At 44.1% G+C, this 12,620-nt stretch overlaps 1 protein-coding gene across 1 annotated transcript in view; it reads right to left on the minus strand.

Annotated features, from left to right (window-relative positions):
* Positions 1-531: 531 nt before the first annotated feature.
* Positions 532-12,620, minus strand: part of STIM2 (stromal interaction molecule 2) — a 126,387-nt gene continuing 114,298 nt past the window's right edge. The window contains exons 11-12 of the mRNA XM_058670241.1: positions 6,112-6,385; positions 532-2,216 (exon numbers count right to left, since the gene is read on the minus strand). Coding sequence (XP_058526224.1) covers positions 1,739-2,216; positions 6,112-6,385 — 752 coding nt within the window. The 3' untranslated portion in view covers positions 532-1,738. The remainder of the gene's footprint in view (positions 2,217-6,111; positions 6,386-12,620) is intronic.

Raw genomic sequence — 12,620 nt, forward strand, 5'->3', positions numbered from 1 at the left:
AAGAGAAGGGTGATAATGCTTTCCTTCACTGTAAACTTTCCAACTCTTTCTGCAAAGAGTTTTCACCTTCTTATGTTTCTCAGTTTTGCCTTTCATTAGCCCCAAACACCACTGTTTAAATCAGCCAACAATTCCATCTGTGTTAAATCTAAACTATGAACCTATATGAACGCCACTTGACCTTAACAGTTTTCAACAGGAGGGAAAAAAACCAATCACAATTTACAGGAGACTTGAGGAAATTGCTCATACTCTTAAAGGGTTTCTTTGAAGCCAATCTAAAAGAAACCCTTTGGTATCAGGATTTTCACTGATGCAGGTGGCACTGCCATGGACATGTGTGCAGGCTGGAAAACCAAGCTAGCTGCCATGTGTCTGCTGTTCACCCAAACATCATTCACACGTGTCTTTATGACTAGGGGTTTAGAAATGGTTTGAGCAGAAACTCCCCCAGGTGTCAACATTAAAATCCTCTTTGCTGCTCCCCGTGACTCAATCCTCACAGCAAAAGTTACCCTTGTAATCTGTCAGCTTAATGAACCCAGAGCTTTACAAATTAAAACAACACAATCTAAATGCACCATAAATTTATATTTGTTAATCTTGATATTAGAACATTTAAACATTTCAAACTACATAAAAATATGACAAACAATATAAAATAGAAAGAAATTTGTTGACAACTTACTTCCAAAACATCACCGTTTTCTTATATTGCAATTTAGCAATACGACAGCTTACCCGGCCCTCCAGGAAACATACAGTGTTTTTAGTGGAGTGTTATCAACGAAAATCAGCACAATCCCATACAAGAACGTCTCCAATTTATTATCTTTTCCACAGTACAAATTTTTCACAAGCCATAAATCCTTTGCAGTTATTCAAAGTCTGTAAACAAGTGCCTGGCTCCCCACAACCCCCAACTCAGTTTAAACTTGTGAATGTTTTAAGTCCTTCACTCAAGTTTCAACTCTTTGACTTGCATAAGGAATAAAGAGCCTTTTCTCTTTAAATTATTCATATTTTGTCATACAGCCTGCAATGCAGTAAATCACAGTGAAAGCCCTGGGGGGGGGAACAAAACAACATGATCTTTATAGCAGAACTTGAAACTTTATAGTAGTAAATGCATTGAAAGAGGCTTCCCATAATAAAAGCATGGGTTTTCATTTCCAGAAATCAAGTCAATTTAGAAACCCTAGGTTCTACTTAAAAACTCATTTTGATCTCAAAGTGAAAACAGTCCCCTACCACAGTCATTTTATAAACTCTATGCAGTTTCACTTGCAGGGATTTTTTTTCCAGTCTGGAAAACAGTAGTGCAATTAAGTTTTACTTATTTTAAGTTATTTAGTCCAGATGTAAATAAGCTCTGTGGAAAGATAAGAAGATGCTCTGGTAAACAAGGAACTCCTGCAAGCCCATGCTGGCTCATGAGTCCCTTAAAGCTGAAGTCCATAGTGGCTCTCAACAAAACACTGTATTTACATCACTAATAATGAAGCAGAAATAAATAGGCAGAAATGACTGTAAACTGTCCTGCATGATTTTTTGATAATAACTGCCTTGACAAATCGATGATCTAGTCACTGAAATAAGCAGACAGTAGACAGCTGCCCTTAGGGACAGTCCACGGGGGTGGGTCCGGAGAGCCCCCATGGATTTACATTCCTAAAATGAGAACACGACACGGGAGAAGTGCAGATGCCGCGTGGAGGGAGGCCCAGCGTCTGACTGGTCACTTGGACTTTTTCTTAAAAAGGCTTTTGATTTTAGATGGCTTTTTGCTCTTCTCCCCGTTGTGACAGAGGTCGTGCGGGATGCTGCCGATCAGGGCCACAGCGGGGGCCTCCAGGGCCGCTTTGCTGTCCTTGCCCGCCGAGGAGCACGACGTGTGGCGGGGCTTGGGCACTGGGATGCCGCTGGAGAGCTGGTTCATGCTACACGACTTCTCCAGGATGCCATTGTACACCTTGCTGGCGGGGCTGAAGATCATACTCTTGGTTTCTGTCAGCCCCATGCAATCAGGGGAGCCCCTGGAGAGGTCGGCGGCGACCGGAGACTCCCCACGGGAGGAATCCTCCAGCGAGGTTTCATCCCGTGAGACCTTCCGAGAGGATAAGGTCTGGTATATCTCCAGGCTCGACGGAGGAGACTGCTTCCTTCCGATGGAAGAGTTCAAGGAGTCACACTCGGAAGCTGTGTCTGGCACCTCCCTGAAAGAGACAGAGCAAAGCTAAAGGCTTGGGACCTCGGCGTCCCTCAGTGGCCTGGCTGGTGGGCCAGCTGCCACGGCTTCCATCGGTTCATCACTCCCATTGAAAAGGGGGAAGAACGTTATGGCTGTGTGCACATTTTTGCAACAAAATCAGAAAACTTACTTTATACAGCTTATCAAAATTCATGTTGAATTTTCAAACTATAATAATGAATTCTTAAATATTCAGATGAAAGATTTTTAAATTTTACAGGTTTCTGGGGTGTGTGTGTTAGGATTTCAGCGATGCAGGTAACACTATTTAGACACTACATTTTGGGAAATATCCACACTGCCTGTAATTGCTTACTTACTGCCTGGTGCAATGCAGCTTTCTAAAGGACAGGCAGCATACCCTAGACTCAACACAAGCTCTTCCAAGCCTGAGAAGGTGAGTGGGTAGCCGGGGTGCAGCAGGCCGTGGGAGCGTGTGGGAAGTGAGAAGGATGAAACTGCTTAAGAAAACAAGCATCCACCAATTGTCCGAGGGTCCTCCTTGTGAAATTCCCCACCTCCCCTTCTCTCCACAGTGCGAGAGAGAGCAAACAGGAGGAGAAAACTGTTGCCAGCCATTCACAACCACCACTTAAATGACTGCACCAGCTGCCTCACTGGTCTCCTTGCTTCCACTCTTGTTCTGCCCTCTCAATTACTCTCCCAAAGCACTAATAAAGTGATCTTTAAAAACACAATCAAAACAACCTTCATTGGCTCTGAACTCTCCTTCGGGAGTGGAGCCGGAAGTCCTTGTCAAAGCCGGCACTGCGCTGTTTGCCCCCGGCCCTCTCTCCAAGGGCATCTCTGTTCTTTCAGCTTGGTTCCTGGGGTGTCCTGGAGGCTTTGTGCTCTCTCTTCCCGTGGCTAGATGGGCACCTTCTTCTCTACGTAACTTCTGCCTTTCTGGCTGTTGTAGCTGCCCCAAGCCAAGGCCAGAAAGTAGCGTTCTGTTTCCTTTACCTGACCCTAGCACCCCAGAACTCAGGAGTAGTTACAAGGACATGCCCAGAAGGAAACACTTAGTAAACACGAAGGGGAGGGCTGTCTTTTTAACTGCTCTATTCCGTGTAATAGGATAGTGGTACCCTCACAGTGGGTACGTCATAAAACTTGGGTAAATGGATACAGTCAGATCGTGAAGAATCAGGATCCTGCCTTACTTCCATATACGCTGAGCCCACTGTCAATTCTGTTCATTTCATGAAAGCGACCATGAAGGACAATGAAGCATGAAAGGCAGAGACAAGGTGAAAAAAAGTTAACAGCTGAAAGCAACAAAGTGGGAGAAGGAACAGAGCTGAATACACCACAGAAAGGTACGAACATTTACGCTTATAATCCATCAGCAGGGATGAGGCCAAGACCTCGTATCAGCTCAAGCTATCAGCAAGTGCACAGCACACAGCAAGGACTGCACTCACACGCATAGTGAGTGAACTAAACTACCGCTGCGGATGGCCTACAGTTACTAACACTATGGCATCTGCTTTGGTTTCTACATTTAGAAGTCACTGAATTTCTGTAGCTATATCTACATAGCTGACTTACACATATACATGAAAACTGTCTTTCCTACACACTATGCTTCCAGAAGGCACAGAAGTCCCTGAGCAAATACTTACAATGTTTCCAGATAATACCTGCATGCATGTGTGTAATTTTTCAGATGCTTTGAAAATCTGATAATGGCCAGTGTGCTATCAGAAGGTAAAAGGCAGTTCAGATATGAAGAAATGGATTAACTCAAGAAAAAACCCAAAGCTGATCTGATTATGATTTTATGAATTTACTTTCTTTTGTGTGCGTATCTTGATTTGTTCGTGGAATTCTAAACTAGGTTAGAAATACTTATTTTAAAAAACGGTCTCTAAATATGAACAAAGCACATAAAGATACAGGCCTGGACTCCAGTCCTGGTCCTGACATTAACCAGTAGCATAACCATTTAACAAACTAGTTAATTTTGCTAGGCCTTAATTTTCCCATCTGCCAAAGCAAGAGAACTTCACGCATCTCTGATGTTACTTCCAACTTTCTAATTCCCAACCAGCCAACCAACCACACAAAGCATTCCTTCTACAGAACTAATATGATTTGGAGTGTAGGTTTTGTATAACTGAACACACTCTTCATGGAGTGTGCCCTTTTGTAAGTTTAATGTGTGTGTGAACAGATTTAATTAGAGGGAGGTTTAAATGGTTGTATGCACACCTACACACAGTTCATACAACATGAAGATTAGTAAATCCTATTATCATTTTGTAAGGATTCCAGTGACTGAATAGTGAGAAAGTGAAATTGAAGGGGAAATGTTTTCAGAATTGAAAGTTTTCCCTTGTTTATGAACTAGCTACGAATTCCTGACACTGCTATTTGAAATGAAGGCTAAAGATTTCCTTTAATGCAAAAAACGTCGTACTGGAGAGTGTAGCACTAGTTTCCCTAACAATTTCCAAAAGCCACACAAATTGTTTTACCGGCATGGCTGTCCCACTGGTGACTCTATATGGCCAAGAGTCCCTTACAAAGTGCTAACTACGCAGAGGTACATCAATTTCTCTGACTGCAACGGGAATACAACACAAGGATCACTCCTTAGAAATGTGCTACAGTGATCTCTAACTGGGCAATTTTCATAACTACTAGGAAAGACAGTTATGGATAGAAAATGGTTACCTAGAGAATCAGATGAGCTATGAGGGACACTGAGGGAATACAGCTCATGACTTTTCTGTTGGGGGGATCATAAGACATCAGAGTCCCAGGGCTACTGGGTGGTAAAATCAGAAACTAGCGCAAAGTTTTCTGTCACTCAATACCACACTGCTTCAGGAGCTCAGGACTCATGCAGCATGGCTGTCCAGGGGCTGTAGCAGCAGCACTACAGCCGCTGCCCTCTGCTGGCTAACGGAGGCAATGACCGACACCTTCCTCCTCTAAGTTGCTTTTTTTTTTTTAAAACCTTTGGTAAGTGGCACTGATTGTGGGCAAGTTCCAGCACCTAACAGAATAAATTATTACATAGCAACAAATATTTTTAAAACTAAGTGGCATTTGATGTTTTCTTATACTCAAGCATAGTGAAGCTCATGTTTTGTATTTTACAAATAAAATTGCTTATATGGTTAGCTTGTGTTCAGAGATCTCAATTAGCTGTGCCCTGTGGCGTCTAAGTAGTTGTATCTCAAATGAAATGTCCGTTAAGCAGAATGCTAAAATGGTCCCCAATCCTCAAACACACAGAGGTGCGGCAGTGAAGGCATTGTGCAGATAAAATTAAGACCTTCAACGAATTAATTATCATACGGAGAGATGATGAATTCAGGTGAGTGTGGTGACCACGTACAGAGGAATAGTTGCAGAGTGAATTTCCCTGTGGCTGGCTCTGCAAGAGGTCAGAGGGCAGGGAACATCAGGCATCCTTCAGGAACTCAGATCAGCCTCCGGCTGACAGTGGGCAAAGACGCTCCTACTTTGGGGTTCTATCCACCAGGAACTGAATGAACTCTGCCACACAGCCACATGAACTTTGGGAAAGCTTCCAAAATTCCACATGAGCACACAGTTCTGATAATACCATGGTTTAAGTTTGCTAAGAACCAGAACAGAATGAATGAATGAATGAGTAAATAAATAAATAAATAAACCAACCAACCAACCCAGTCCTGCCAGGCTTGGCCTTATAATGCAGGGAACTGAGAGCTGAGACTGGTGCTGTCTGAAGCCAGTGAGAACGTGTTATTTTTTTCTGCAGAAGCAGAATGCTAAAGCTGGGTACCCGCCGCCCTCCCAGAGCACTTGGATCAGTTCATTTCCTCCCGGAACCCCCCACACTGCACTGCCTTCATTGCCAATACCATTGCTTTTCAGCAGAAAAGTAAATCGCCTCCTCCTCCTCCTCGTTCCGGTACAGCGCAGGGCAGCTTGACACGGAGAGGATGTCTGGGTCGGGGGAGGGCAGTGCGTGCTGTGCGTGCTGGGGAAGGTGTGCAGGCCGAGGGAGAGGGGGCGCAGGCGCCTGCGGAGCAAGCTGAGCCCGCTGAGTCTGCGGCGAGGCGGGCACTATGCTGCGACGAGAGCGGCACAAGCTGCCTCTTCTGTTCAGTGAGCTAGTAGATTTAGTCATGGTCCCTGGAAAAGACAGACAAAACGCTCAGTCAGTGCCACGTCCCCTTCACGGTGACTCCACACACACTAGGGAAATGATGTGATTCCAACTACACACATAGGGAAATAATGTCACCAATGCGCCACCATTTCATTTCCCTTCACTGAAGTAACTGCACATCTATCACCATTTTCTATCACCTACGCTAGGAAAGTTAATAAAAATGTAACAAAAATGAAAATATCAAAAAAACTGAAAGAGATTGACACAGACACATTAGGTTTTAATATAAACCCTAACATTGCTAATTACAGAAGTGTGGAAATTTTCAGTAAGTTTAGAAATCAGTATAGCATACTAACATAGGATCTGTATTTCACTGCAAACCTTTTTTTAAGAATTAGCATTCAGGGCCAGGCATGGTAGCCTAACAGGTAAAGTCCTTTCCTTGCATGCACTGGGATCCCATATGGGTGCAGGCTCTAATCCCAGCTGCTCCACTTCCCTGCCAGCTGCCTGCTTGTGGCCTGGGAAAACAGTGGAGGAGGGTCCAAAGCCTTGGGACCCTGCACCCATGTGGGAGACCTGGAAGAAGCTCCAGGCTCCTGGCTTTGGGTCAACTCAGCTCCAGCCGTTGCGGCCAGGTGGGGAATGAACCAGTGGTTGGAAGATTTCTTCTCTGTTTCTCCTCTCTGTAAATCTGACCTCCCAATAAAAACAAGTAAGTCCTTAAAAAAAAAAAAAAAGAATTAGCAATTAGCATTCAGACAGGAGAACCATAATATAAAGTAAGCTAGAATTTTACCAATGGGTATGTCTTGAGGTAACACAACTTATTTGAACTTCAAGGAATTTTAATATCCATATAGTCTCAGAGCTAACTAGGCACAGCCAGGACCAAAACTTTTCTCTTCTGTACTGAGTACTGTGGAATGAAGCAAGCCTTAAGTCACCCTGTTTCTGCTATCAATGTCAGCCAGACCCGTGCAGTTGGTAAACAAACTTCACCCACATCCTCAGCGTCTGCACTGAATGGGCATTCTACTTCCTTCTTTAGCTGAAATGGAGCTCACCAGAGAACCACCTCCCCAAGTCGAGGCTGGCTGCTGCTGCAAGCCTCCTGTGTTACAGCCCTGGGATATGTGGTCAGGGGCTCTTCAAGCCCAGTGCTGTCCTCTGCACCTTAGAGCGCGTGTTCCTGTAAAGCTCATACTGTCCAAGAGCTGGAGTGTTCTGCGTCTCCACCACGGGCCTCTCCCCGCCCCTGTCTGCTCTCTCCCAGCAGTCCACCATGTGACTGCCACCCACACCAGCAACTCCTCTACCACATAGTTCCTTTCTCATCTCCTCAGAGCTTGGGCTCTGCCTCTCCACCCACATGCACCACTTGTCTTGCTATCAGTCAGAACTGTTCAGTCTATAAAACTCCAAGTCATCACATCTCATACTTAGATTCTAGTTCCGCTTCTTTCCTTCTGGCTCACACATTTTGTTCCTCCCATTTTGCCATCCCATTCTTAACCCAAAATCCAAGGGTCTTAGTTAAGGATAATTTCACTTGCCTTTATTTACATTTCTATCTACTTTCCACCAGCATTTATAAATAAGTACTGAAAAGGTAATCCTAAGAAACAAGCAAACAATAGAAGCAACAAAATAATCTCTACTTCAGACTGACTTCCAGCTGACAGCTCTCTCTTCCTTCACACCCCTAAGGTGAGATTTACTGAGGAGTAACTCATACACAGTAGAACTCTCCAGGTTTTGTGTACTAGTCTAGGAAGCTGGACACACATACCATCATTATAAAGAGATGGCAAATTTCCATTAACCCAAACAAAACTCCTGTGCCCCTCCCTAGCTTCCACCCACCACTAACCGGTTTTCTGTGAATTCCCTACGTTACCACTGCTGGTGGATTAAAACCATTATGCCACTTTCCTAAATATCCTTCCTGACCCTTCACCTTTTATTTACTGTAAAATGGGGAAAAACTGACATTTTGCTGATTAAAATTCCTAAAGATTTATTTTTATTGCAAAGTCAGATATACAGAGTGGAGGAAGAACAGAGAGGAAGATCTTCTGTCCGAAGATTCACTCCCCAAGTGAGCGCAATGGCCAAGGCTGTGCCAATCCAAAGCCAGGAGCCAAGAACTTCCTCTAGGTCGTTCACATGGGTGCAGGGTCCCAAGGCTTTGGGCCGTCCTCGACTGCTTTCTCAGGCCACAAACAGGGAGCTGGCAGGGAAGTGGGGCTGTTGGGATTAGAACCTGTTCATACGGGATCCCGGCACATTCAAGGCAAAATTTTTAGCCACTAGGCCACCGCACCGGGCCCTAATGATTAAAATTCTTGAGGCTAAACGCTAACACGGAATGGACTGCCCGTGTAATGTAACCTCTTCCATCTCAGAGGTACACCTCTCTCTGTTCTATGGACCTTCTCTCCTGTGTCCCTACCTCCTTGTCCCCGTTTTACTCTTGACCTGGTATCGCAGGTCTTTGGATAAATGACAACTTCTCCAATGCTGGAGTCCAGCTCCAGCCGAGAGTTCGGAGCTCGGGAAGGGTGCGTGGCGTCGGCGATAAAGAAAGACACAGACACTGACACTTGGTGCGTTCTCACTATATGCTTTTTTCTCCAAAAGAAGCTGTCCTTTTTATTTACTTAGACACATCACTAGCCTCTGCACAAACGTTTGATTTTTTATCTTTAACTTTAGAACTAAGACAGCATACGCAGATGTTCAATTAATTTTTACTTCATGGTCAACCAGGTGCTCTTAAAGATAATTCTGTAAGTTACCATAATCAGTTTCTTTAAAGCATACCATTATTCATTCTTCAGAAGTAGCCATTAGGTGACAGCCAGAACTCCAAGGCCGAGGCACAGATGGTTACCTACTAATCAGTAAAACATTCCTACCTACTACATTTTATTTTCACAACTTATCTATCACATAATGGGAAAAATACATCAAAAGAAAAAGAACATAGGGATCTAAGGCAAAAAATTTCAAACATTAAATCCCCCTACAACTGCAAACCCTACAACCCCATAAACAATTAAACAATAATCAAAAGTATATCTCTGTGATGTTAGTAGAATTGCCATATATTTCCTCTAGTTAAAAAATTATAAAAACGGCTAAAACAGCTGCATTTTCTATGCTCTAAAAGTTGCAAGGACAGGCTAACCTTTAAGGTCACAGTAACTATATTTTTTTGCCATAGCAGTTTCCACTCATACTCCCATAATTCTGTTAGTTTGTAAAATTCTTATTAAGCCATTTCCCAGAAGGCATGCTATATGTCTGGGCCAGATTTCAGGACAATGGGTAGGTACACAACAAGGTGTCCAGAAGTGGCATGGGTTTAACTGTACTCCTGTGCGCAGTTAAAGGCCCACTCACCAAGACATTATCAGTAACATTAACTCTCAAGCTCATATTACTTGCCAAAGCCATCTCACAGGGGCAAACAATGCCTCAACAGATTACAAGATTCTTAGTGGGGTGCTTGAGTGTCCATGCAAAAGGGCGGTGAGACTGCATCAAGGTGGTCAGAGAGAAATCCGCTGGGCCCTGCCAAACAGCTGGAAGCTCCCCCGGGCCCTGCCAAGCAGGGGAGCTGTTCTCTTCACACCTTCATGCCATCTACACCTACTGCACGGTCCCCTGCACTCCAAGAATTTTTCTAATCTCTTCAGGTTTCAGGAGTTTCCCCTGTTACGCTCACTTAGTAATATATTTCCCTGCCACACAACACATCTCAGTGCATTGTTCTTGTCTCTCCTCGATTGGACTCCGTGTTCCACAAAGATAATAATCACGAATCATGATCAGTATTACATTATAACATGCAGCACAGGGCTGGGCATAAGGTAAACATCCAATAAGACTTTACAGAGTAAACCAAATGCCTGATGCTAACAAAGACTGCCAGCACTACGAGAGAAAGCTGCTGCCTGGAAACCAGCATCACACAGGGCTGGTGGTTTGTGTCCTGGTTGCTGCACTTCTGATTAGCTCCCTGGTAATGGCTTGGGAAGAGCTGGGGAAAATACCAAGTGTTAGGTAACTCTGTGTAACTTTTCCAAAAAATAACTAAATAAATCTATCCTTAAAAAAATAGCATTAAATGACCTGATGGATTGAAATGGAGAAAATAAGGCAAGATCAAAGGCAGTATTTTAGAATTTTTATTATCCCTCTCAATAGTGAATAAGTTTTTTTTCCAAATATAAACAATATTGACTGGAAATATCTGTAAGTAGTAGGCAAGCAATCATCAGGCCCTTCTCTCACTGGTTTGTTGTAACAGGTCATAACACTTGTGGAATCATTGGAAATCTGCAGTCTAATGTCTAATGTTCTCACTTTGTGGAAGGAAGGAAGGAAAGAAGGAAGGAAGGGAGGGAGGGAGAGAGGAAGGAAGGAAGGAAGGATGTACGGACGGACGCAAGGAAGGAAGGAAGGAAGGAAGGAAAGGAAAGAAAGAGGGAAAGAAACTACCTCTTACAAATGCTAAAAGTATACTGAGCCAAATACACTGGTAGTGTCACAAAATTCACAGATTAAAGAGCAGTGCACTTTGGCCCTGAAATACACTTTCATTTGATGTAATGTGAATATGAATGTTTCATGATACCTTTGGGTCATTATTAATCCTTAATGAAGACATTCCTACCAGTGATTTGTAAGAGCAAACGACACAGTAAAGGTCACTGTATAGAAATTTATTTCTGAGGTAATTTTTTATTTCACCAGAACCCACCAAAAATAGTAAGTATATTCTGCTTGCTCTAACAATGACGGGCGAGATAACCTGGTCAGCCATCCTGTCCTAACACACAATGAATACTCCCCAACACTGTTTGAATAGGAATAAAATACAGCAACAGTTTTACATGCATAGCTGAACACTGGCGCCACAGAGAGCCTCAGCCGACCACTCCATGGTGCCGGCCCCTAGCTGGCGTATTTTTAAACTCCATCAAGTTCAAGGCATGGCAATGATGATGACAGCCATTTAGCTCATTCCTAAAAAACAGAAGTTTCTGGGAATTCAACCATATCAACGCAGTGGTTTTTTTCCCCTTTCTTACATTATAGGTACCCTTTAAATATTTTTTTTCTAAGATTAGGAAATAAAAAAGAAATCAGAAGCAACCAGCAGTGTGGGATAGATACCTGGTGATTTCCCATCTCTTGCAGAGCTGTCTAATGAGAGGAATGAGTAAAAGCCCTGTCATGGTGGGAGCAGGCCCGGGTGACGCCCTTCTGCAGCCTGGCTCTAGGGCTTTGGCTGGCTTTCTCAGAAGACTGTGCTAGCAGACAGATGTTTCCCTCCTGTGACCCTGCAGAGTTGGTCAGTAAAAATGTCCTGAGCATCCCCCAGGCTGCTGCCCTAACCACTGTTACAGCTCCATCTTTAGACTGCCTCAGTTTGTGCCTTCAGCATGAACTGGTGAAACTGGGGGCATCTCTTACTCCAGCTGGGTACTTTTCTGTTTGTTTCTATCGGAAAGTCAGATTTACAGAGAGGAGATACAGAAACATCTTCCATCCACTGGTTCACTCTTCAAATGGCCACAAAGGCTGGAGCTGAGCTGACCCGAAGCCAGGAGCCTGGAGCTTCTTCTGGTCTCCTATGTAGGTTTCCAGGTCCCAAGGCCTTGGGCCATCTTCTACTGCCTTCCCAGGTCACAGGAAGGGAGCTGGATGGGAAGTAGAGCAGCCAGAACACAAACTGGCACCCATATGGTATTCCAGCACATGCAAGGCAAGGATTTAGCCACTGAGCCATTGTGCCAGGCACCTTGCTCCACTTCTTCAAGCAGTGCTTTAGGGTCTTGATCTGGAAATTCCCACTGAAAGTTCTGCTCTTGTCTGCAGCTTGCCTGTATGCAGCAGTCTTGGCACCTTCCAAGCAAAAAGTTGGTGCCTCTAATTTTCCACCAAGATTGTATATGCTGAGCTGATGTTCAGGCCTGTGATGCTGGCATTTGTTTTTGCTGTCAGTCTTCTTGCAGGGAACAAAGGAAATAAAAATTTTCCTTGTAAATTGACCTGGGTGAATTGCTGCTGCAGGCTTCATTTTCACCATTGTCTCAACCCTTTAGAACAATTTACTGGGGCCCAGCGCAATAGCCTCATGACTAAATCCTTGGCTTGCATCTGCCAAGATCCCATATCTGCACCAGTTCATATCCCGGCTTCCTGCTTGTGGCGTGCAAAGGCAGTGGATAGCCCAAA

Source organism: Ochotona princeps, chromosome 11, assembly GCF_030435755.1.
Source record: "Ochotona princeps isolate mOchPri1 chromosome 11, mOchPri1.hap1, whole genome shotgun sequence".
NCBI lineage: Eukaryota > Metazoa > Chordata > Mammalia > Lagomorpha > Ochotonidae > Ochotona > Ochotona princeps.